The following is a 26,788-nucleotide window of genomic DNA, read 5'->3' as shown; positions in this document are numbered from 1 at the left end:
ATATTTGAAATGCTTGTGATAAGTTGGCTTGCTTATTTTTACACATTTTGCCTTAAAATGTACCTATATTTTTATATTCCATATTCCAAATATATAAAAAGGAATATCTAATGCATCTTCAGAATGTACAGAATCAAAATACATTTTTGCGGTTGTCCTCATTCATTTCTCAACTACTCATTTTTAGTCAGAGAAATTCATCTCATTTTCCGTTTGTGTCATTTCTAAAGCAAAGCAATTTTGGTGGGTATCTTTGCCAGCCCTCTTCATATTCTCTTCTCCCTTTGTAAAATTTTCTTTAACCGTAATTTGTTATGGAATGAGATTTTTAAAAAATCATTGCAATGATCCAATTAACTCATAGTCAAGACAGAAATCTATTTTCTGAAATCAAATCTATTTCCGAAATCAAATTTCTATTGCTTAGTTCTTACTAAGCACAAGCTCAGATCTCTATTCTGCCAAGGCCTCTAAATTGTAAAGCTGTGTGCAAGGGAAAAGGGAGTGTTGGGAGGTCACCCCCATGGAACTTACCAAGCACTAGTCCATCTCTTGGAAACTCCCATCTTGAGTCATAAGGCAGCTGCATCGGGTCCACATAAATATATTCATGTCCATCAGGGCTGATTGATTCAATGACCCTCCAGCGAATTTCATACCTCGGTTTCTATAAATGACCAGGACAGGTAACTGGTGAGTTACCAAAGTTCCAGTGCACCAGAGCTTCACTGAAACAGCACAGTGACTGGACAAAGTAGAGTCCAACAACGATCACTCCACATATAAATACTGAGCTCCTTCTCTGTGCCAAGCACTGAACTAGGTTGCTATTCTTCTTGTTACCATTGGCTTCAAAGATATTTAGTTTTATGAGAAAATATCTACCTGTTTCCAAATGACGACCAGAACAATGAGTGAGATGATCACAATCACCAACAGCACCAGGACCGCAGCAGCCACTGTGAGTTCAGAACGCAGGGCTAGGTGACAAGAGAGAGAGGCACAATGGAGAGTTTCCTCGAGGACACGCAGGGCGGCAGCAAGGTAGTGTGTCTGTCTGAGCCAGGAATCTCTCATGCTGGTGGGGAAGTGTGAGGGCTGCCTGGTTCATTTTAGGGATATGCAGTACCATCTCTCAAACATCTACACCCAGGAAACTACATCAGCTCTTTCCTTTATACAAGAAGGGGACAAAATTCAATGAGGAAAACTCAGTATTTTTTCTCCAAAGTTGCTCCAACAGTAACCTTGTGGACAGAATTAGAATAGGAATCATATCCATCCATAAAGATGGATAAATGCAGGCTGGGCACAGTGGCCCACACCTGTAATCTCAGCACTTTGGGAGGCTGAGGTGGGTGGATCACAGGTCAGGAGTTAGAGGCCAGCCTGGCCAAAATAGTGAAATCCTGTCTCTACTAAAAATGCAAAAAAAAAAAATTAGCCAGGTGGGGTGTTATGCACCTGTAATCCCAGCTACTCGGAAGGCTGAGGCAGGAGAATCACTTGAACCTGGGAGGCGAAGGTTGCAGTGAGCCAAGCCCATGCCATTGCACTCCAGCCTGGGTGACAGAGTGAAACTCCATAAAAAAAATAAATAAATAAAATGACGGATAAATGCAACTGACAGCTACTATATGGGCAGAAAATTCTACTTCATATGCTTTATTATAAAGCTTATTTTTAAGTTGAATTTTGCTTATATTGCTTTTGTCTTCATCCACAATGAGACAGAAGATCCTTCTTTCCCACACTCCATCCACATACACAGACATTCAAAGTAGAGACTGCAAATTATTAGACAAGCAAAATTATTAGACAAATTTATTAGATAAAATTATTAGACAAGCAAAATGTTGAGGGGCCTTTGCAAGATATGGTTTTGGATCTGAATCTAAAACAAAGTCCCAGGTAGAGGTTGCAGTAAGCCAAGATCAAGCCACTGCACTCCAGCCTGGGCGACAGAGCAAGACTCTGTCTCAAAAAATAAAACAAAGTCCCAGATGCCTTTAATGGCATTCATAACTGAATTTCTGCCTTGGGATCTTCATTCCTACATGACCCTATCTGAGATTCAAGGTTCCATGGGATGGTGGGGAGACGGGGCTCAGCTGATGACTCGTCCTGACTGTTGAGCAACTCACTGGGAGCTACGAGCTTCAGCTCTCGGTTCTCAGCACCAAGGAGATTCTTAGCCAGGCATCGCACCGCAATGGTCTCCTCCACTTTGGCAAAAGTCACACGGCCCTCCACGGTACTCCTGTCTCGGGGATGGACCTCCGTGATGATGTTTGAGACATTGTTGGCCAAAATTGTCCAGGAAGTTTCGTTATTACATCTAGAGAGAAAAAGAGCCTAAGTATAGGGCCAATTCCTGAGAGTCATGGCAATAAGTGGAGCCATGGGAACCCGCTAAGATGGCAAGAGGTTGGGTGGGACCTGGTCTATATTTCGGGGCACTACACGCTGACTTATTTCACGTGCAAATGAACATTAAAACTTGTTTGCATATGCTCGAGAGGGAATAACTCACACATGAACAACTGAAAGCTAACTGTTTACAGAGCAGGTAGGGATAAACAAGTTTAATAAAATATGATGACCATTCCCCATTCTTGAACCTATGAGCAAACTGAACAGTTCAATTTCAACCATATTTAATGATCTCAATCTCTCACCCCTTCAAAATGGCCTGGAGCCCTCCCTTCTCACCACTCACACTGAAAAGAGCCCCTAAGGTATCACTACAGTTGTGGCAATCCTCAGATTGAGTTATAAGACTTAGATTCCCACTCCATGCTGGAATCTTCTAGAAAATCCAGTCAACATCCAAGTCCATCCTTAGCCCTAGGTTAAGACGAGGAGTCTCCGTCTAGAGGAAGAAGCAACTGAGGCTTCTGAACACATCCAGTTACCATGGATGAAGTGTAAACACAGCACTTATGTGCCCATTTAAGAAGGCTGAGGACTGGGGGAGGGAGGAAGGACTGGCGAATTAACCCACCAAACAGAAGGTGGGCAGATGAGGGACTAAGCAGTCACATTTATGTTTACATGCAGTCCAGCCACCAAAAAAAGGTCATCAAATGAGAAATGTGAGCCAGGGTAGTAGAAATCTCCTTAGGACAGTGGTTCTTAAAATTTATCTTTTTTTCAAATTGGAGACACTTTCAAGGTCTAATGAAAGCCATGGACCTTCTCTTTACAGCTATTCGTGACAAAACATACACACTCTAAAGCTATCGCACCCAAAACCCTATCTTACAGTCAATAAGTAAAATGTATTTGACATCATTCGCATCAAGGGAGAAAGATTCTGACCACAAAAGAAGACACATCTGTTTTCCATACTTCTTAATATCCTTGCAAATCATCCACTCAATATCAGGAAGCGGCGTGCCTTCAGCCATGCACCTCACTGTCTGTCCTCCAGTTGAGCCATGGTGATCATCAACCAAGTCCAGAATGGATGAAGGAACTGCAAGAGGCAGAAAGAAGTCAGAATGGAAGAGTTCGTGTCCCAGTACATGTGGGACGACAAGGTGGAATATGAGTTCACAACTCATCCACGTGCCATTCAAACTACTCCAGCGGGGCTGAAACCAGTTGTACAAGTAACACTCCAGTGTAGACAGACCTACTTGGTTAGCAGCATTTTCACAGTTTTAGTGTTTTGAGATTTATGCCTGTGATGTTTTAAACCTGGAGTGAAGAAAGCAAAAAGTCCGTGGGCATAATGGCTCACACCTGTAGCCCCAGCTGAGGTGAAGAGACTCATTTGAACCTAGGAGTTTGAGGCAAGCATGGGCAACATGGTGAGAAGAAAGAAAGAAGGGAAAGAAAAGAGAAGAAAAAAGAGAGGAGAGGGAAAAGAAAGAAAGAAAGAAAAGAAGGAAAGGAAAGGAAGAAAAAGAAAGAACAAAGAAAGAAGAGAGAAAGAGAACAAAAGGCAGGCAGGCAGGCAGGAAGAGAGGGAGGGAGGGAAGGAAGGAAAAGAAAAGGAGGGAGGGAAGGAAGGAGGGAAGGAAGGAAAAAAGGAAAGAAAGAAGGAAGGAAGCAGAGAGGTAGGGAGATAGGCAGGGAGGGAGATAGGCAGGGAGGGAGATAGGTGAGGAAGGAGATAGGCAGGGAGGGAGGGAAAGTCCCTGGCTATTTGGCTTGAAAGGCAAGGAGGTTCTTAACATTATATTATAGCTTAGGATTAAATTAATGGATTCAGCTAAAGTATAATCTAAAGCAGCATTTACCAAAATGCATCTGTGGTATGTTATTATGTTTTTGGGTTTTTTTGTTTGCTTGTTTTTTGAGACAAAGTCTCACTCTGTCGCCCAGGCTGGAGTGCAGGGCTACGATCTCAGCTCACTGCAACCTCCACCTCCCAGGTTCAAGTGATTCTCCTGCCTCAGCCTCCGAATAGCTGAAACTACAGGCACCTTTCACCACGTCCAACTAATTTTTGTATTTTTAGTAGAGACGGGGTTTCACCATGTTGGCCAGCGTGGTCTCAATCTCCTGACCTCGTGATCCACCTATCTCAGCCTCCCAAAGTGCTGAGATTACAGGTGTGAGCCACCACGCCCAGCCTGTTATTAGGTTTTAACGATTCTTTTCTAAATCTGTGGTGAAATAAATTAGAGATACGATGATGCTTGTAACACAGGTTTTACTGTGAGGATCACATGAGCACACCTCAAACAGCACCTGGCACATGGCTGGGACTCAGGATAGTTGCTGAGCCTGATTGTAAACAGACTTGGGCCCTCCATTCTGGTAGGGACCACTGTACAATGTCTACAAGGAAAGCAAAACTCTCCAGAACAATCTAAGGTCATCTGGACCAAAAAGTATCACTTCTCTCTTCTCAGATCTGGAGGTGCCATATTGAGAAGCGGGTGCTAAGCAAGTTGGTGGAGGCCGGATGCAGTGGCTCACACCAGTAATCCCAGCACTTTGAGAGGCCAAAGTGGGAGGATAGCTTGAACCCAGGAGACTGGCCTGGGCAACATGGCAAGACCCCATCTCTACATAAATAAAGAAAGCTAGCGGAGCCTAGGGATTCCCCGCCTATTCTGGAGTAACCCAGAACCTCCCAGAAATACCTGAATTCATGAGTCCAGCAGACGTATCCCTGATAAGTGACATCTACAGACACTGCTTCTCTCCTAAGTGTTGCTTTTCTTCCACGACTTGGGAGAAAAGTGCCAGACTTTCCTTGGAAGACACTCATCTATACAGCTAGCATTATCTTTATACTCCCTTTACATACCTTGAGTTAACAGTTCAAAAGTATAGCTCTTCACATCATCTTCATTTTGAACTACAATAGTATAATGGCCACTGTCTTCCTCCTTAGCACGGATCAGCTTTAATTGGCTTCGATACCTTTTAAGAAAAGGATTTTGTTTCAACAAGCAGTAGCTACGTAAGTTCCAATCATTTAAGCAATTGTACTCTTCAATTTAAGTTTTATTTTTACTTTAAAAAGTAAAGTCATCTTTTTTTTTCTTGTCCATATCATCTCTTTTCTGGAATTCTCAATATACAGTGCACACACTGAATGTCTGGAACATACACACAATTCTTACAAGAGAAAACCAGACCTTCAGAGATGAGCAATGGCCTTCTCCAAGAGCTATCAGTTCAGCCAGGGCCTGACTTCTGAATGAACAAGCACAGCTTACCAGCTTTTCTTTAAAAACAAAAAACCTTTTATTTTTACCTTTTAAAAAAAAGATACTTGCTTCCCCTATATATCCATCATTTAGGTGGTTCAGCCAAACAATGGAATACCACTGGAAGATAGAATGAGGATATTTTCTACCTATCGGTATGGAGAAGTCACAGGATATAACATTCCTACTTGCTTGTATTTTGCTTAAAGAAACTCTGGAAGGCTTCATAAGAACATAATAAAACTAATAAAGGTGTATCACTGTGGGGAGGAGGGAAGAACTGGGCAGTTGGGAACAGGGGTACAGTGAGGCTTCTTACAATGCACTCTCTTTATGCTTGATTGTTTTTCAAGAATGGGATTCTATCACCTATTTAAAAAAATTATAGGCTGGGTTCAATGACTCATGCCTGTAATCCCAGCACTTTGGGAGGTCGACGCAGGCGGATTACTTGAGGTCAGGAGTTCGAGATCAGCCGGACCAACATGGTGAAACTCCCATCTCTACTAAAAATAAAAAAAAAATAAAAAAAATTAGCCAGGCGTGGTGGTGCATGCCTGTAATCCCAGCTACTCGGGAGGCTGAGGCTGAAGAATGGTTTGAATTCAGGAGGCAGAGGTTGCAGCAGGCCAAGATCTCGCCACTGCACTCCAGCCTGGGCAACAGAGCGAGACTCTGTCTCAAAAAAAAAAAAAAATTTAGAAAAAATATGCCTCTTCGTACTTTATTAAAGAGAAGCTTCCCCAAAAATATTTTACTTGGACTATGAATGACATCAGGTTGTATGTGTGTGTGCATGTGTGTGTGTAAACATAGTATGTGTCCATTTGATTGTCCTTTCATCACAGTGTGGAAAAGCAGCTGGAACAGAGAAGAAAAGCACTGGTCATGGAGTAAGAAGGTATCAGGTATTATCACAATTCTCCATGCCTCAGTTTCCTTGTGTGTAAAACATGGTAACTGTACACATAGCACAGAGTCATTGTGAGAGTTAATGAAAGGAGATCGTATGTGTGAAAACATTTCATCGACTCCAAAACACTTTGCAAATGCTGGGGCGCTCAGACCTGTGAAGAGAGCAGGCTGGGCCATACTGGGTGTGCTTCAGGACTGGATTTCCTTAGAGAGTCCCTGAGGGCACCCTGGGATGCTGATTACCAGATTATTCTCTGCTGCTTGTTGTCTACACTTCTTTGGCCAAGAAAACCAGTGAGTTCACTAGTTTTAAGCTCCAGGAAGCCAGATCCCCCATCTACCATGTTCATCTTTGTATTCACTGGCTTGTAATAGGAACTAAAAAATACATGTTGAAGAATCCTTGGATCATTAAAAAGGAAAGGCATCTTTCCAGAACCATGCAGTTGGTGAGTCTATCCTGCCACTGCTATCGATTATGGCTTGCAGATAGTGCTCACATGTGGAAATTCACTCAGGGTGGTGACCCCGACAGTGGTGCCCAACTGGGGCGATCCCAACACTCACACACGTGTTGGAGGTGTCAGCTGTACCAGGGTCACACTATTCCTCTCTGGCTCCACAGCCTTGTGGAAGTTCCTTGTGGAAAGCTGCCCTCCTCGTTGGGCACCTTCATTTTGTGTCATCAGGAACCCATCCAGATTCAGCATCCCACTTCATTTTTCCTTTACTGTTCTATAGAGGTTGTAAAATTCCATTTTCTCAGACACTGCTTCTCAATTACACGTGGAATTTAGTTCAGAAAGAAGAAAGCAAATCCTGAGGTGAACTTAACTGATGAGAAAGGCTCTGTTCTTCCTCCTGCTGAAGGCTTGAAATACAGGACTGACTTTGTCTTTCTGAGATAATTTCTGACAAAAGTATAGGGCTGATTAGCTGGGTGCTGCATGATGTACCTTCTGACTCCTGGATTCTAATCACAGCTTAAAACCTCAAGAGACCTCAAGATATTATCTGATCCAATTCTTTGCCTCGAAGGACATAAGGTATTGTTTATCCTGCATTGCAGATGAGGAAACTGAGGATGCGGGGTGACTCACTCAAAACTCTACCACCAGTTAAGAGCTAAGAGCAATCTACCATTCTGATTAAAAGGCAGGGATCTAAGCAACTCACTCACTGCACATCTCTCTCCTGACTAAATTTAGCCAGGCTCTACTCTTCTTTCCTGTAAAGTCCTCAATTAGGGCAAATGCATTCCATATTAAGTCTATGACGTTTACTTTCATGTAAGGTGGTGTGATAACTGCCTCATGGGTGTAATCACCATACATGTCTACCTGCAATATGGATCATGAACATCAGGGAATATATTCAATCTATTTAATCCTGGTGAGTCCAGTTTTCCTTCCTTTCTTCTACTCTAGCTGAATCCAGTGACCTGTCTTTCCCTGGGGGCCAGAGCTTTTAGTTCTTTTTTCTCATCTTCTCTTTAAATACGTACCAGCATACTGATACCATATTGCAATGTTATCATTAAAGGGATGTGATTTTGAGCATCTCTTAACCAGATTGCTACATCTTCTAGAGTGACTTTGTGTCTGCGTTGTAAGACATACACAAACTTCAGTCCATCTCTGATGCACACTAAAAAAAAACAGGGATACTTGGGCAGAGTGTTTCTTTACCTCGTTTCCTGAATCTTTTCCACATCAGTGGTGATCTCGGTGAGATTTTCGATCAGAGTCAGGTTGTTTTTCAGCCAGGATATCCTGGGAGTTGGGTAGGCCTGCACCTCTACGACAAAATTTTTGACTTCATGCAGGTTGACAGCTTCCAACTGGCTGAAGTTGGGTTTGATCTCAATGAAGCCTTTCTCTGTACAGGGAAGAGTTTCCATTAAATAATGATTACCATAGATGGATCCCGAGCAGCATGGACGACTGACATTTTAGAAAGCGGAATGTACCATGGACAGAAATAGTGACTTTCTTCATTTCTTTGACCTCCCTGGTAGCCTGGCGGGCAGCACATTCGTAATCTCCACTGTCTTTCACCGTGGCCTCGGGGACCGTCAAAGTGTACACCAATTTGATGGATGGGACTTTGATTTCTTCAAGCATTGTGATGCCTTTGCCTTTCTACAGCAAAAGGGGAAGAAAACCGACTTTTAAAAAGCTCGCTCCTAGGAGTGAACTCTAAGGTAAACTATGGACTCCGGGTGATACTGATGTGTCAATGGAGGTTCATCAGTTACAACTAATGGAAGGTGGGGATATTGATAAGGGGATAGGCTATGCCTGTTTGGGAGCAGGGGACACATGGGAAATCTCTGTAATTTTGCTGTAAACCTAAAACTGATCTAAAAGCTAAAACCTAAAGTAAAAAAGCTAGCTGCTTAGAAAATCATGAGGTTTTTTATTTTGTTTTTGATTTCAATATTTTTAGAGACAGAATCTCGCTCTGCTGCCCAGGCTGGAATGCAGTGGCACAATCATGGCTCACTGCAGCCTCAACCTCCTGGGCTCAAGTGATCCTCCTACCTCAGTCTCCCAAGTAGCTTGGATTACCGGCTCATGCCACCACAACTGACTAATTTTTAAAAATTTTTTGTAGAGATGGAGTCTCGATACATTTCCCAGGCTGATCTCAAACTCCTGGCCTCAAATGACTCTCCTGCCTCAGTCTCCCATAGAATTGGGATTACAGGCATGAGCTACCACATCCGGCCCATGTTTTAAAAGGATAGTTAATGACACATATAAGGTGTTTGTGCTATACTGCTGAAGGATAAAGAACATAACAAACTATTGTTTAAAGAATAACATCTATTAATTATTCAATGTTTATCTATGAATAAGAAATATTTAAAAACTTTATCTCAGTCAAGTTCATAGGCTCACATGTGTAATCCCAGCACTTTGGAAGGCCAAGGTGGGAGGATCACTTAAGCCCAGGAGTTTGAGACCAGCCTGGGCAATGTAGTGAAGATCCCCATTTCTACAAAGAAAAAGAAATAGATAGAAATATAAAAAAAAGCTTTATCTCCCTAAAGTATAAACAGTGGTGCTCTGGGAAGTGGCCTTTCCTTTGTCTCTCCATATTTTACAAAGTTTCTGCAATAAACCTGCATTACTTTTATCATCAGAAAAGACATATTGTATAAAACAATACTTTGATTATATATTTGTGAGCCAAATAGCATGTACTTTGATTTGGAAAAAAAGTTTCTGTCTTCCATAAATAAAAAGCAGTGTTGATGTGTTAAAAATTAAAGGCAGTCAAGTATGAACAAAAGAACCAAATCACTTCCTGTTTCAGGTAAGATGCACATTTGTTGGACTATAAATGTCCCTTCACGGTGTGAAGTTTGTAAGGCAATAGTGAAAATGTCCAACTTCCAATCAGGGCGTTTTCAGGGAGGAATGAAGAGCAGCGGCAAATGCATGGGGGAGAGAAACGAATAAAAGGAGGGAGATCAATAAATAGAAGGACAGAAAGATGTCAAGTGCCTAAAAGAACAGGAAGCAGAAATTTACAAGTCAGGAGTGGAGGGAAGAAATATATATATCTGGTTTTTGTTCTCCACAAGGACGTTAGTCTTTCCTGCATTGGGCATTCATGGCCTCTTACACATGGCTGTCTTACACACTTAACGACAATGCATTAGAGTGATTGAGACCCTGTGTGTAAATCTCTAGTGACCAACAGGCAGCATGGTGGCTCCCCTACACCACTTCCATCTCCCCTCCTCCCTTCTTCCCACAATACTGGACCAGCTTCTGGTACAGTGCTTGGGACTGAACAAACATCATTTAATCTTTGCTGAATGATTACATGATGCCTGTTCACTGAAGGTGACCCATGAAAAAGGTCAGGCATATAGGAGGCAGAACAGGAAGACACAGTGTCCTGGGTGCCAGCAAAGCAGAAGAGGAAGGGGTGTGGGCAATCAACACTATTAGATGAATCAACCCTCAGGGGCACAGGAGCCAAGTCAGTGAGAATCAATGATTGCCTCCACAATGGTAAAAACCAGTGGTTTTTTTGCTCTTCTAATTTTTTGGTTGATATCTTGTAGCCAGAGAACCTTCCTGTTTCTGTCTGACTTCTGAAAAAGAAGGCTTAGTGCACACTCTTTATGTATTCTGAAGGCCCGGGTCCAGCAATTATCATTTCAAACTCTCCCATTGATCAAGGAGCCCAAAAGGCCATCTAATCAAATGTGTTCATCACAGAGGTGTGAAGATAAGGTCTAGAGAAACTCGTTGATGTCCCCATTAGTGACAGACAGAGCTTGAATGCAGGTCTTCTGAGCCCTGCTGCTCTGCTCCAAGCCACTACATGTCCTGAGGGTACCTACCACTTCTCCAGGGTAAGTCCACTGAAGGTCAACCACCTCATTATTAAAAACAGCACAGGTGACTACAATCGTTTCCCCTGACTTATACACGGTTTTAAGAGCTTCCATTTCTAGATCCAGCTTTGATGTTGCTATAAAAAAGAACAAAAGTAACGGGCTAAAAATCCATAGGATGGTCAGGATCTTATAAAGTTTGAAGGTTTTTTTTTTTTTTTTTTTTACAAAAACCTTGAAAAATAATTTGCCAACAAGTTTGATCTAAATAAAATTTGGAAAATCTCACACAGCTTGATTTTGAGATGGTGTACAACAATTAGGCATATAGTTATAATACAGAATTATAAAACAATAACAATAAAAAAATTCCAATCAAACAGAACACCATATTCCTCAGCAGTGGGTTAGTTATGGTTATACTCTGCTGCAATCACCTTGACTTTATTCATTTAGGCCACCAACCTTTGCTGATCCACACTGCTCTAGATACTTTGTTTCTATCCAACTGTTTCTTCTCTTCTTCTCTTCCACTCTTCTCCTCAGTACTTTCCCAGAACCTGGCACCGTGCCTGGCCCAAAATTAGCTGTGCTCTGATTTTAAAACAGTGTACTCTTGCTGCTACCCATTCTTCCACGTAGAATAAGTATTCAGGAAATATCTGTTGATCTCAGCAGGTATTACACTTCCCCAAGCATACTAACTGCGGACATCAAAGGGTGTAGATGTCTACAACTACAATCTTTCTTCAAAATTGAAATCACTTTTCTTGAGTTACTAAAATTAATCTAGGCATCTAACCCCCTGGGTGTATGTTTGTTTTTAGGGCCACTGTAGTCAGGAATGTGAATAAAAGTTAAGAGGCTTATGTAAGAAAAGAATTCTTTACATTATTTTGAAGTCAACTGATGAAACATGAAATCTTGCATGGGTAATCAAGCTTTAGCCTTTAGTAATTTTAAGTTTATTCTTAATGACACAGAGGTCAGCCTGACATTGTATTAGCTGGGGTCCTAAATCCCCAAATCGGAATTTAGGATTACCAGTGATGATGATTAAAAAAAAAAAAAAAAAAAATCCTACATGCATCTGATAATTTTGCCTGTTATCTAAAGAAAGAAAGAGATAATATAAGTACCTTTTAAAGCATAAACATTAAATGGGATGGTCTGGAACTTTTTTCCTTTGATGGTGGCCTCACAGGTATAGGGTCCGACAGTGAAGGTCCCATTAAAGCCCTGTCTGCTGTCATAGGAGGCAGGTACCACCCCCTCACTGTTGCGTAAGGTTACAGGAGTCTCGGGATCAGTGGTGCGACAAGGTATGATGGCAGAATCATCGTCCTCCACAATGACTAAATAATCCGTCATTCCTAGAGGTACAAAGGCAACATCTGGATCTGCAATTTAAAAAAGAATGAAGACTCTATTAGACATTAATTTCACCTTTACACATAAATCCAGAAAAACTATCCCACTGGCAGTACTGATATTAGGTATGAAGTTCACCTTTACATACATATCTAGAAGAATTACCCCACTGGCATTAGTTATCATGACAGCTACAAAGTGATTTTAAAGTATGAATAATACCAAATTGCCTGTATCCTAATGGATAATACTGACAATAAATGTAAGTACTGGACAGAAGCCGTGGCTTATGCCTGTAATCCTAGCACTTTGGGAGGCCAAGGTGGGAGAGTTGCTTGTGCTCAGGAGTTTGAGACTAGCCTGGGCAACATAGTGAGACCCTGTCTCTATAAATAAATAAATAAATAAATACTGACTAGGAATCTAAAACAAAATTTAAACAACTACAAACACAAATGAACAATAAAATAATAGAGTCCACCTCTGTTCAAAACAGGAAAAAAATATTTCTAGTTTTACTATGAAATGCTTTTAAAAATGCTTATCTACTATAGTCAGTAACATTGAAAAGTAGCACAGAAATCTGTTTATTAAAAAGTAATCCTCTGAGAAATACATAAAATGTATAATTCCATAGCCTGAGAATTTCCTTTCCAAAAGAAAACCAGCTACCTAAGCTACTGTGGTAAGAAGTTCTAAGAGTCTCAAACATCAGCTGTAGAAAAGGCCCCCAAATCTCCATTATTGGCAATAAAAATATCTCGGTCAGACAGCGATACAGGGGATACTTGATGGTGTCTGTGCTGGAGGAAGGTAAGGAAAAAGAATTTTTGGACAATCTCGTAGATTAAAACTTTAGAGACTGGTGTACCTTTAACACATTCCTGTTCCTGCAGTTCTCTTCACAGCAGGGGAAAATCCCTCCACACTCAGAGGATTTTCCTGAAGGAATCTAAATGTGAATGAAGTTGGGGTGACACTCGAAATACCTTCCCTTTTCAAAACAAAGGTTTTTTTTAATTGTTAAGAAGGAAGGTTCATATGAATAAGAGTATCATGAAAGAAGTAAAGAGGGTCTAGATCCCCGGGGGACACCTGCAGTTATAGAGGGTAGGACGAGGTGCCCTTTAAAACCCGAAAACGAAAAGACAGAAAGGTAGGAAGACAGACCTCTGTGAGAAACCCCTTCCTTGACCTACGCCAAAACAGAAAGGATGGCAAGAATTGTAAACAGTTGATGTTTTGTTCTAAAACCAAGTATTCTAGCCATAGTCCTTTTTAATTTACCCAACTGCATACTGAAATTGCCATCACTTGTGCTCGGCCGTTCTGTCCTTTTAATTAAAACATAGGAGTAGGCCAGGCCGGGTAGCTCATGCCTGTAACTTCAGAACTTTGGAGGCTGAGGTGGGTGTGGATTACTTGAGCCCAGGAATTTGAGACCAGCCTGGACAACATAGTAAAACCCTATCTCTACAAAAAATATAAAACCTCAGGTGTGATGGCTCATGCCTGTAATACCAGCACTTTGGGAGACCCAGGTGGACAGATCACTTGAGGTCAGGAGTTCAAGACCAGCCTGGCCAATATGCTGAAACCCCTGTCTCGACTAAAAATACAAAAAAAAAAACAAGTTTTTTTAAATATATATAAAAATTAGCCAGGTGTGGTGGTGCATGCCTGTAATCCCAGCTGCTCGGAAGGCTGAAGTGGAAGGATCGTTTGAACCAGGGAGGTTGAGGCTGCAGTAAGCTGTGATCATGCCACTGCATTCCAGCCTGGGCAAGAGAGTGAGACCCTATCTCAAAAATAAATAAAAATAAAATTTTTAAAAATGAAAAAGAAAATTCCTTCCAACTCTCTGAGAATAAATGTATGTTGATAGTGAATCTGAAAAACGAAGTGTTTATTTGGAAGATATTATAATGAACTATCAGCAGCTCCAAGACAGGGCCTACCTATTAATCTTTGTGTCCTCAGCACTTAGCCCAGTGCCAGACGCACTGTGAGTATGTGTGCAACTTGATGGAACTGAATAGAGATGAGTATATTTCAGATTGTTTATTCAGTATCAATACAGGACATGTCATAACAAAGATGCCTTTCAAAACTTAATACAGCTCTGAAATGCTAACAATAAATATTTCTTGATAATATTACAAATGATCTTTATTTAATTGTGCGTGTTAGCTTACATCTTTCAAACTTCCTGCAGTAAATATTAATTATTTATATGTATGTTCAAAACCTTAGTACATTTAACAGGAGAGACAGGACAAGAAGAAGTTTGGTCCTGGGGACCCACCCAACTCACCTGGCACATAGATGTAAATGTGCCTGCCTTCAAGCTCGTTCTCTTCTGTCTGAGTGTGGTTGTAATAGCAAGTGTACAGCCCTGTGTGGGTTGCCGAGGCATTGCTCACTTCTAAGACCGTCACAAAAAGGCCACTGTTGTTTTCCTCATTTCTGATTTCCACATTGGGGTTCTCTTCTTCAGACATGGGGTACTGCCAGCTCACTTCACTCTCCCCAAAGCATCTCAGAGAAAAGGATGAATTCAGCTGCACAACCTTTTCATTTTCATTTGGAAGGATAGAGGGTAATGAAAGCTGGCAGAGGATTAGGCTCAGCCCTGCAAAAGGAAACACACTCTGAATAGGATGCAGCCAGAAAGGATGGTCTCACCCCGAGAACTGAGAGAAGCAACAGTAGCAGCTTAGATGAACAATGACCATTTCTACACAAAAATCCGTTAGACTGGACGCTCATGAAAGGCCCCCCATTATAACAGGCCACTGCATCTGCTGAGAACAGCAAATGTTCCAAATAGCTCCACCAAGCCCTGCTAGATTCACCCCTCCAAACACTCAAATGATCAGAGGACATCTGATTCCAATTCCATATTTCAGACTCTTACGTGTAACCATAAAATATCCCAAGTGGCACGGGCTCAAGCACATATGGGTTCTTTATGGTTCACAGTCACTCCAGAGGTTTCCCTTAGTTAAAAATGAGATGAGGAGCCGGGCACGGTGGCTCACGCCTGTAATCCCAGCACTTTGGGAGGCCGAGGTGGGTGGATCACAAGGTCAGGAGTTCAAGACCAGCCTGGCCAACAGGGTGAAACCCTGTCTCTAGTAAAAATACAAAGAGACATGAGGCTGGGTGCAGCGGCTCATGTCTGTGATCCCAGCACTTTGGGAGGTGGAAGTGGGAGGATCACTTGAGCTCAGGAGTTCGAGACCAGCCTGGGCATTGTAGTGAGACCTGGTCTCCACAAAAAATAAGAAATAAAAAAATTAGCTGGAGGCTGACGTGTGAGAATCACTGGAGCCCAGGAGATTGAGGCTGCAGCGAGCCTCTACACTCCAGCCTGGGCAATAGAGCACAAGACCCTGTCTAAAAAAAAAAACAAAAAACATGGAAGGAGAAAAGAGGCAAGGATATGGACTGAACAAAACACGAAGCACATCTGTGCTCAAAAATTCCACATCTTCCATTTCCTATAGCCCTTGGGCATACCATCTCTCCCACATGACTTCCAGGGCCAAAATGGGATGATGTGGATTTTCTTTTCTTTCTCTTTTTTTTTTGAGATGGAGTCTTGCTCTGTCACCCAGGCTGGAGTGCAGTGGCACTAGATAATGTACATTTTAATTCACAATTTGTAACTCAAACCCAAGAGTGAAACTCTAAGTTCATCTTTGAACCTCAAGTTTCAGTCTTGCTTATTTAGACTGAAATGGCACCTATTCTTTTGAAATGGAATAAGTGCAATACAGCAAAAGAACTGAAGGTTTGTGGCCATTCTGGGTAACGTCCTGTAGTTTTCTATTTATTTTCACTCTTTTGGACTGTGTAAGGAGAGGACAGATAATAAACCCACGGAGCACAGAACTTAGAAAACAAGACACCAAGCCTGATAGAAGAGATATGACTTAACTATTAATTAATGATCTGTAATCTTCCTTGGAGCCTGATGTGAGACTCCCACTCAACTTCAATATGTGACCACTATAATTCCTGAAGCTTGTTAAGATAGGATTTGTAAGTACATCGGGATCACCTATTACTCTGTGGCTGGGGTATACTTAATGGAGCTTAGAGCTGTTGAATCTCTTATCTTGCTCAGTTCCACCATATCCAAATGGGTAAGACAAAGACACTAACAGGCTGAGCTAACTCCTTCAGAATAGAAGAGCGCTGGTTTCATGGCGAACATCTGCTACGTGTATATATCTGCAGGAAAACTAAGGAAGTCCAAAAATACTTCAACAAATAACCCCAGTAGCATCCTTTTGGTGGGAAAGAGTTTTTAAGATTTTTAGAGAGCCAAACATTCATCTATCAATTTGATTCCTAGAGAAGATAAAGGTGACTCTGAGACTTGGAATAAATGGAAGCATCTTTCATCAGGACAGGTATGATTTAAGACTGGTATGATTTCTTGGGCAAGAATTTTCTATTATTTATTTCCTTTGAACATTTTTTTTTTTATTTTTAGAAATGAGGTCTTGCTATGTTGCCCAGGCTGGAGTGTGGTGGCTATTCACAAGCATAATGATATTGCACTGCAGCCTTGAACTCTTGGCTTTAAGGGATCCTCCCACCTCAGCGCTAAAGGAGCTGGGACTACAGATACGCCACCTCTCCCAGCTGACCAGTCTTGAATTTATCTAATCCAGCTCTATTAGAAGCCTTGTCCTAGGAAAAGGAAGAGGGTAGCAAGTAAATTTAGATATTATTATTAACATTTCAATGCCAACATTATCTGTGTACTAAAACCGCCACTGGAGAGCATTCCTTTTGAGATGGAATAAGTGCAATACAGCAAAGAGAACTGAAGGTTTGTGGTCATTCTGGATAACGCCCAATAGTTTTCTATTTCTTTTCACTCTTTAGGACTGTGTATGCAGAGTACAGGTAATAAATCCATGGAGCACAAAACCTAGAAAATGAGACACCCAAACAAGGAACTCAGAGGGGACTGGGCTCCGTACCTGTAAGAAGACAGCCTAAGACCAGGAACGCCGGATGGGAAGTCCCCATAGCTCTGGAAAACTAGAAAAGTCAAAAGTCGATAGAAACAGCATTAGCATATAGAAACAACCCTGGAGCCTACTTCTCTTTGTGTTTTGCACAATAGAAAATATTAACAGCATCGTTTTAGTCAAACATGTCCCAGATTAAAATTCAAGGTTCAAACAGTAAGACGCCTGAAAGATGAAAGAATCAATGGGGCTCCAAGATCACGGCAGGAGCTGCCTGAAGCCGAAACCTTCTGTGATTGCATGCAGTTTTCAACGGTCCTTTAAACCATTTTTATGAAGAATTCGAACAACAGAGAAATAAATACTTACGTATATTTTCCCAGCTTCCAAACTAGAGCTGATTTTCATGTTTTGATTTGTAAAGAGGTCACACTCTCTACAACTTTTAGAAAAGTTGCTTGGATCAGAGTGAATACCTTAATATTTAAGTGCCATTAATATTTCTGAAGCTTCCTAATTAACTTTTGAAACTTCCTACTTAATTAACTATTAAGTACCATCAATATTTCTGAAACTACCTAGAATTTCTGAAACTTCCAACAATGGATGTCATTTACAGGAGGGTTTTGTGATACTGAGGCACATACCAGGCTCAGACCGAGGCACCCAGCCTGGGTACTCACAGGAACCCTCGGAGAACTGCTGGATCCCAAGCCAGGCTAAACAAGGCATGGAAAACCAGGCACAGGCATGAAAGGAGGAGCGATACAGAAAGTGAAGGAAGTGGGAGAGATAAGTGTGACTAAATTTCTGTGCGGTGGGTAGAGGGGGATGCAGTAGACTCTAGGATAAAATCAGAACAAGGCTGATAATTCATTTTCATGTTAAGGTAAAAGCATCTGTAGAAACCAAGTTCAAGAACTTTCTGATTTCCTACAGCAAAATCTGGGAATGAAGAAGTAGAGAAAGAGATGGAAGCTGAGTATCCATAAGACACAAATAAGGTCGCCGGGCGCGGTGGCTCAAGCCTGTAATCCCAGCACTTTGGGAGGCCGAGGCGGGTGGATCACGAGGTCAAGAGATCGAGACCATCCTGGTCAACATGGTGAAACCCTGTCTCTACTAATACAAAAAATTAGCTGGGCACGGTGGCGCGTGCCTGTAATCCCAGCTACTCAGGCGGCTGAGGCAGGAGAATTGCCTGAACCCAGGAGGCGGAGGTTGCGGTGAGCCGAGATCGCGCCATTGCACTCCAGCCTGGGTATCAAGAGCGAAACTCCGTCTCAAAAAAAAAAAAAAAAAAAAAAAAAAAAAAAAAAAAGACACAAATAAGGCAAGAAGTGGCCAAAAAGAAAGGAGGAAAGGGAAAAGAAAATTAAAGGAGACAAATAAATGAAAAGAGGGCCCCTGTTGCCCTGGAGTAAAACCACTGAAGGGTCTATTCTGGCAAAGTGTAAAAAGACCCTTCTTTATCTCTTCCCCATTCACTTTATTTTATTTCCCCACTCATTTCTCCCTTGAAGTCACTGATAGTGGTCACTGGTGAAGTCAGTGAGAAGGAACTGTCAATGAACTTGTAGGTGCTGGGGTCAGTAAGTACCCAGGTCTTGACCGAAGAAGCCACGCTCAGGGGCCTGGGAAGAGCCCCCAGTTTTAAGATAACCCCTGAAAAATCACGTTAGCCTTGGCCTGGGATGCACTGGATCCCTAAGTTGCTCCTAATGTCACAGGTGGATCCCAAAATTGGAGATCACTGTGGGAGGCCACATGGGTTCTTGGCTTCACCCAGGAAGGAACTCAAAAAAATTTATTAAGAAAGTAAAGGAATAAAACAGGGTGGCTACTCCATAGGCAGAGCAGCCATGCGAGCTGCTAAACTGAATATACTTACTGTTATTTCTTAATTATATGCTAAGTAAAGGGTAGATTATTCATGAGTTTTCCCAGAAACAGGGAGGAAATTCCCAGAACTGAAGGATCCTTCCTTTTTCCACCATATAGGGTAACTTCCAGTCATTGATAATGACATTTGCAAACTATCATCGTGCTGGTAGGAGTATCTTTTAGCATGCTAATGTATTATAATTATCATATAATGGGCAGTGAGGAGGACCAGAGATCACTTTCATCACCATCTTGGTTTTGGTGGGTTTGGGCTTCCTTCTTCATTACATCCTGGGTTTGGGGTTTTTTAAATTTATTTATGAGACAGGGTCTTGCTCTGTTGCCCAGGTTGGAGTGCAGTGGCACAAGCATAGCTCACTGTATCCTCCAACTCCTGGGCTCAAGCAATCCTCCCACCTGAGCTGGCGCGCATGCCCAGCCTAAGATCTGGGACCACAGGCCTGCACCAACCACACCCAGCTCATTTTTTAAAAAATTATTTGTAGAGATGAGGTCTCACTATGTTGCCCAGGCTGGTCATGAACTCCTAGGCTTAAGCAATCCTCCTGCCTTGGCCTCCCAAAGTACTGGGATTACAGGCATGAGCCAACACACCTGGACCGGATCCTGGGGTCTTTATGACCTGTATCTTGTGAAGCCATCCCTACCCAACTCCTATCTTATCCTGTGACTATGAATGCCTAACCTTCTGGGAATGCAGCCCAGCAGGCCTCATCCTCTTCTTACCTACCCCACATTCAAGATGAAGTCACTCTGGTTTGACCGCCTCTGATGCTAACTCATGCAGTGGAGTGAGCCTAATGGGACTAGAATCTAAATTTGTTCCATCACTGACTTTGGAAGCTAAAATATGTATACATAATTACAGAATAACCTGTTTCCTTAAAACAAAAAAAAAAGGACAGGGGAGAAATTCAATGTATTCACATATTCCTGTATTTAGCCTGACTAGGGTTTGGTTAGACAGGATCCAGTAGATAACAGCCTAATTTGGTGGTGTCTGATCATGTATTTTGCTCTAAGGTGGCCCACTTTTCAGGAATCAGATTTCTGCTTTATTGAATGCCACCAGGAAAATGGGAGAGGAAGAAAAGACAGAGAGAAAGGTAGTAAGCTTCTAATGGGAATGGGGGTGGGGTAGATCGAAAAATAAGAAACCATTATTTACTAAGCCGAAGTTTGCATGTGCATGCTGTGTTTGTGAATAATAACCTGGTGATCACTTAGAGTTGATTTTAAGAAGTGGCAGTTGAGGCTCAGAGACGTTTTGCAAATGACCAAAGTCACATAGTTGTTGTCAGAGCCAGGATTCTAACACAAGGCCTGTGTGATGCAAAAGTGATGCCCTCTCCACGTCACCATATGGTCTCTCTCAAGGGAAGGTCCGTGTTTTAGCTATGTCCCACCCCCATGCACTTTCCTTCCCCACAATTTCCTAGGGCAAATTACACACCCCTCCCTGACGTTTTCCTTCTCGCTCCTCATAGCAGGAGAAGCACAATCTCAGTCCTGTGAACCCAAATGCAATTCACACAGTGCTGGCTGGCTGATGGCCTCTGAGGATGCTGGCATGTGCCTGGGATGCAGGGCTTCCACACTGCTGTGGTGGGAGGCACAGCAGGCCCCAGAGCCAGGCTGACCAGCCTGATTTACCACAATTAACAGTAACACTTGTGTGTTTGTACATATAAATATCAGCCTCCCACTCACAATCCACTCAGCAAACTTCAAAGGAGACCTCCAGAGCCAGCTTGGTGTCTTGGGTTTTATCACATTTAGATCCTGTATTTCTTTGGCAAGGCTTGCCAATGATGCATCTTTAAAGCATTCTCAAGCTTGAAAGAAGGGCTCACTGCTTTTCCTGCACAAGCTCTGAGGAGTGTTTTGCCCTGGCCAGACCCCACCAGATTTCCTTGTGTGCATCCAGACATGGTGGACCCGCTGCCAGGAAAAATTATTTACTGACACATCAAGTGGGCAATGAAAACAGGCCCTCTGAGCAGCCATCAGGAGGCAGATACTGAGAATCAACATGTGTTTGTTGCTTAAGATTTCAAACTCCCTACTCTGATAACAGTGGTTCCCTGGGTAGAAATCTAGGTCTGTTTGCGAAGTTTCATGTCATTACTTATCTATAGCTCAGACAATTTACTAATGAATAATGGCAGTACTTGCCCCACAGGAAGGTTATGAAGAAAAATGGGAAAGATGGGGACTTTCCTCACCTATGAAACCCGTAGTGAGACTCTCTGGGAGTGGGTCTTGATGTTCCTGCCTTTTTCTACTCTAAATGCTCATCCTTAGTTAGTAACTGCTATCTTGGAGCTCATCTAAAAGTCAGATGTGCAAATATATGTAACTGAAGCTACAAATTCTGAGAAACATAGCACTACAAGAATCAGTGACAACAGGCTGGGGGTGATGAAATTACTCCTGTAATTTCAGCACTTTGGGAGGCCAAAGTGGGTAAATCACTTGAGGTCAGGAGTTCAAGACCAGCCTGACCAACATGGTGAAACCCCAATCTCTACTAAAAATACAAAAATTAGCCAGGTGTGGTGGCACTCTCCTATAGTCCCACCTACTGGAAAGGCTGAGGCATGAGAATCACTCGAACCCAGGAGGCAGAGGTTGCAGTAAGCCAAGATCGCACCACTGTACTCCAGCCTGGGCGACAGAGCAAGACTCTATCTTAAAAAAAAAAAAAAAGAATCAGGAATAACAACCCCCTTTGCATAAAAAAATGGATTTCAACCAAATCTTTTCTTCAATCATGATTACTTCTCTCATGCCAACTACATGTTGAACTTCAGCCCCCATCCTCAGTAATTACAACTCAAAAAACATTTGCCATAGTTTAGAGAAACAAACTGAGAAAGAGACCTCTTCACTCTCAGGCAGGTGCCTTGTGCTTTTCCCCCATCCTTTTGACCTTCTTATGCTTCCTTTCAGAAGAAAGGATGGAAATCATATTGGACTAGCCACTGATTCAAAATCTGACACTCTGTCCAACTCTCTGAACCTCAGTCTCTTCTTCTAGGAAGCATGAATAGTAAGACCTGACTGGTTGCTTGCCCTGTGGCATTACTGTAAGGACTAAATTATGGAGTTTAATTGAAAGTGCTTTGGTTTTCATGACTTTTTCTGCAGACTCCCATGATATTTCAGAATGACTACTTCAACTTCTTCTTAACTAAGAAAGTGAGGGATGTCCCAGGAGACACACGACTTGCCCTGTACCTCCTACCTCCTTGAGACATGAATCTGAACTCCGATTCAGCCCATACCAGCAGTCCACTCCCATGACCCTGTTACCTCCAGCCTGGTGTGGCTATAAAGACCGTTCAAAGATGAGCCAATATATACAGTTACAGAAACACAGAAACAAATGCTTTTGCAACTACTATCCTTTCTCTTTAACAGGGTGCCATTTCCTGCCCTGCAAACAGAAGTAAAGAGCCTTTGGGCATGACTCTATAACCAAAGGCAATGTGTGAAGCTAGCGTAAACAGAACAGACATCAAGCAATGCAAGGCTCTATTTACAGAAGGACTAACAGCAAGGCATTCTTCTCCTAAAGCCATAGAGCTTGCTTCTCGATCACCAATTGACAGTGCATCCCATTGCAGAACCACTGAATATTGAATTTCACCCCACCCTCACATGATTAAAGACCACAGGAGACGCTCTCATAGCCCCAAAAGCCACTGGTGACTTCAAGGCTCAGATTTCCAAGGCTCAGTTAATTTCAGCTTTCCTAAGTTAATTCTAACTGTCAAAATTGCACATCTTTTTTCTCTGCAGCAAATGTTCTACTCAGTCCCCTAACTTCAGCCCAGGCAACCTAAGTGCAGGTCTAAACTGATGGAAACTTCTCCCTGTTTTCTAGCAGAGGGTGTGTTTACCAGGACCTCTGCACCCTACCAGAGCCAGTTGTCAGTACAGTGAGGATCAGTCATAACTCTGAGTCCTGACAAAATGTGAAATCTGGAAAATTAATAAGTGTTCAATTTTAGAAAATGTTAAGTAAGCTTATCCTGCATTCCCACACAAAGAGGACAAGAGCAATATATTCCACAATAGTAAAGCAAAATCAGCAAAATTATACCAAGTAAACTAAATAAGAAGGCTTTCCATGAACTGGGTAATTATTAAAACTACACCGATACAGGATCTCTAGCCAATTCCAATACATGCCCAGAATTAGAATACTGATCCAGATCTTTATTTTAGCCATCACTCTTATTTCTTGTGAGCAACACCATACATCACTGGTTGATTCTCAGGAATAAGCAGGGTCTGTCTAAATTTCAGAAAGAAAACTTAAAAACAACAGACAAGACTAGAATCTAATAACTGGTGTATCACAGTTTTTTAAACAACTTCTTTCTCTAGCTTCCCGTTTTTACCAAAGACAAATCATAGTGGGACCAATTTGTTTGCCATAAAGTATTAATCATATTATATTTGTCGTGATTACTTGCATAAAGTGAAGCAAGAATAATTATTTGCCACATAGGCTGTTTCTTAAATTGGCTTTGATGGAACTTTAATTCATAAAGAATCTCAAATTAGACTTCTTAAAGCCTTGAGGCAGCCACAGATTTATCTGTGCCTGCAAATAACTATTAAGTTGGGTGCATTCCTCTCCTCTTGAGGTCCCAAGATAACTTGGGGCTCCTGGGCCTGTAAGAAAGTTACATCCTTCCCTTACCACAGGTCAGGAACCCTGTACAGAGTTCCTTGCATAGACAAGGAATAAGGTCAGTTTTCCCAAGTGGCTTTTATTGGCTCTATAAGTCAACTTTGATCCCTTAAAGCAATCTGTTTGTATCTGAAACACCATTCTGGTGAAAGGCTTAATAAATAAGCAGTTGCTTTAATTGTGCCCTGTTACAAAAGAAAAGATTCTTACTGCACTTGTGCAAAGAAATATATTGCCATTAGTTAAGAATACTCACAAATAGTTTTCAAATTCTGGAAAAATCAGGTAAAAAGAAAGACACATGCTCCAAATTTTATCTACAGTAGCATACTTTACTCAATTGTTAAAAGCAGTAAATACTTTTCAAAGGAAAAGTTTTCTTGACTCTGAAAAGCAAAACAGAAAGGATCAGCAATGTTTTAAGCAAAAAGTCATAAAAAGATTGTTTTGGTCTTTTATTAGTTTAGTCCGTGCTATTAATTCTTGTTTTGCCTGATATTGAGCCACATTATTTATGAATATATTAAGTTTCTATGAGAATCTTGGAAATTTATTTGTGTTTTCTATTTCAATGGTACAGTTTTTTCTTTTTTTTTCTTTCTTTTTTTTCTTTTTTGAGACAGAGTTTTGCTCTTTTTGCCTAGGCTGGAGTGCAATGGTGCAATCTCAGCTCATTGCAACCTCTGCCTCCCAGATTCAAGTGATTCTCCTGCCTCAGCTTCCCGAGTAACTGGGATTACAGGTGCATGTCTCCATGCCCAGCTAATTTTTGTATATTTAGTAGAGACAGCATTTCACCATGCTGGCCAGGCTGGTCTCAAACTCCTGGCCTCTGGTAATCTGCCCACCTTGGCCTCCCAAAGTGCTGGGATTATAGCTGTGAGCCACCATGAGCAGCCAATGGCGCAATTTTCAAAGTTATCAGAGACTTGCATTTTAGAGTACCCATCAGAGTCCTAGAACTGATTATAAACCATCTTTTGAAAAGGGTTAAAACAACAAAACAATTGTCTGTGGGTGACAAAAGTCTTTGAACAGCCAAGTAAAGATGTAATTGACAAATTTGGTTACTTCTGTGGCATACAATAATGTAACATAAGAACTATAATTATTACTGATAATGTACACTAAGTCATATCAGAATTATAGTATACTATATATAAGTATACTATATAAGTATAGCCCAAAGAAAACCAAATAGTATTTTATATTTGACAATGCTTCCTATATGATTTTAATATACCAAATAAACCAAATATGTCACTTTTAGACTTTAGGGGACCTAATATCTAGAAGGACTAATCAGGTCAGAAAATATTTAATTTGGAATTTCATTTTGGAACATTTGTCAAATATAAAAGGTTTACACAGTTGACATTACAAAGTAGAATCCCAGGTCACCTTACCACAAAGCATTTATTTAGCCAAAATGATAACTCCAAGATTTCAAAAAGGCAAGAACTTTCACTCATTGACATAGGGGAGACTTAGCTTTCAAAATAACTGTCACTTTTATTTCCCTTATTTTTTCTATAGTTTATTTAAAAAGCAAACAAAAATATTTCGTTATCTTGTAATATTACATGAAAATCTTATTCAAAAGAGAAAGTCACATTTCACCTTTGTATTAGTGTACTATTAATGTCAAACTCAATTTTTTTTTTTTTTTTGAGATGGAGTTTCACTCTTGTTGCCCAGGCTGGAGTGCAATGGCACAATCTTGGCTCACTGCAACCTCTGCCTCCCAGGTTCAAGCGATTCTCCTGCCTCGGCCTCCCAAGTAACTGGGATTACAGGCATGTGCCACCACGCCCGGCTAATTTTTGTATTTTTAATAGAGACAGAGTTTCACCAAGTTGACCAGGCTGGTCTCAAACTCCTGACCTCGGTGATCCACCCGCCTCAGCCTCCCAAAGTGGTGGGAATACAGGCGAGAGCCACTGCGCCTGGCCAAATCAAACTCAATTCTTAATAAAACTTTATAGACAAATCTTCCCAATCTTAATCAGTTTGACCATAAGGTAAGACCCATAAACCTTTCATAACCCTTTACATTTTTCTGTTAAAGAGTAGATCAGTGCTCTAGAAAACTCTGTTGTGCTTTTTAATCCTAATGTTTAATTTACAAAAATAATAATAGTAATAATATCTCTTTAACGTTAGCCAGTGTTTACACACAGAATTTTTTTACAATGTTCATCTTTCACAAACCTTCCACAACTTGCTCATGCCTTCAGCACCTTGGATTCTGAGAGGTACCTGTCTGCTTACAGTTCTTGGGGTTCCATGAGGAAAACAGAAGTTTCTCTCAAAACAAGGTCTGTGGCACCTTCTGTTCCCTCCCAAGGAGTCCTAGGCTGTCAGAAATTATCTTAGGTCCTCTCATGTGGCCATTAAAAGTGGCAAAAAGACAGAATGGAGAAATAATTCAATCCACTGAGAAGAAAAACAACAAACACACAAAAAATGTTCTCTCAAAACAATAAGATCCAAGAAGAAAAAAAGCATAAAGGTCTTTTAAATGTGTGTGTGTGTGTGTGTGTGTGTGTGTGTGTGTGTGTGTATCTTGAATATCCATTTTTAATTAAGTTGACATTAAGTTGACTTTTAACTATAGAGGTCCTTTTAAAAAATCCTTTTAAATCCCTTAATACTAGACTCTAGCCAGGAGAAACAGCCAACATCTCTGGCTTTTAAGCCTTTTTTTTTTAAGGTATTTTCTCAAATGAAACCAACAGGCTTTAACCAAGGTTATGACTTAATCATGGGCACAAGAGGTGTCTCCAAAGAGATGGCAAACAATTTTTACAAGATCTAGCATTACCCATAAGGTAGCTCACAGAAAAAAAAAAAAATTCAAGTCAGAAAATCA

The 26,788-nt window shown here is 41.4% G+C and overlaps 1 protein-coding gene across 6 annotated transcripts in view; it reads right to left on the bottom strand.

Moving 5' to 3' along the window:
- The window catches only part of PDGFRA (platelet derived growth factor receptor alpha), a 61,658-nt gene that overhangs the window by 21,662 nt on the left and 13,208 nt on the right, over positions 1–26,788 (bottom strand). For 3 of the 6 annotated variants that reach the window (XM_012441147.3, XM_012441149.2, XM_012441148.2), the window contains exons 2-12: positions 17,316–17,376; positions 14,630–14,947; positions 12,084–12,344; positions 10,951–11,081; positions 8,557–8,728; positions 8,276–8,465; positions 5,267–5,382; positions 3,352–3,478; positions 2,145–2,338; positions 886–980; positions 535–667 (exon numbers count right to left, since the gene is read on the bottom strand). In XM_012441147.3, the coding sequence (XP_012296570.2) occupies positions 535–667; positions 886–980; positions 2,145–2,338; positions 3,352–3,478; positions 5,267–5,382; positions 8,276–8,465; positions 8,557–8,728; positions 10,951–11,081; positions 12,084–12,344; positions 14,630–14,947; positions 17,316–17,364 (1,786 nt within the window). In that variant the 5' untranslated portion in view covers positions 17,365–17,376. The remainder of the gene's footprint in view (positions 1–534; positions 668–885; positions 981–2,144; positions 2,339–3,351; positions 3,479–5,266; positions 5,383–8,275; positions 8,466–8,556; positions 8,729–10,950; positions 11,082–12,083; positions 12,345–14,629; positions 14,948–17,315; positions 17,377–26,788) is intronic. The other 3 variants (XM_012441151.2, XM_064367090.1, XM_012441150.3) reach the window with 2 other exon arrangements.

This window comes from Aotus nancymaae, unplaced genomic scaffold (genome assembly GCF_030222135.1).
Source record: "Aotus nancymaae isolate 86718 unplaced genomic scaffold, 86718_ANA_hifiasm-v0.15.2.pri h1tg000006l, whole genome shotgun sequence".
Taxonomy (NCBI): domain Eukaryota; kingdom Metazoa; phylum Chordata; class Mammalia; order Primates; family Aotidae; genus Aotus; species Aotus nancymaae.
Note: the sequence above shows the minus strand (reverse complement) of the source record. Positions and strands in the feature narration are given on the sequence as shown.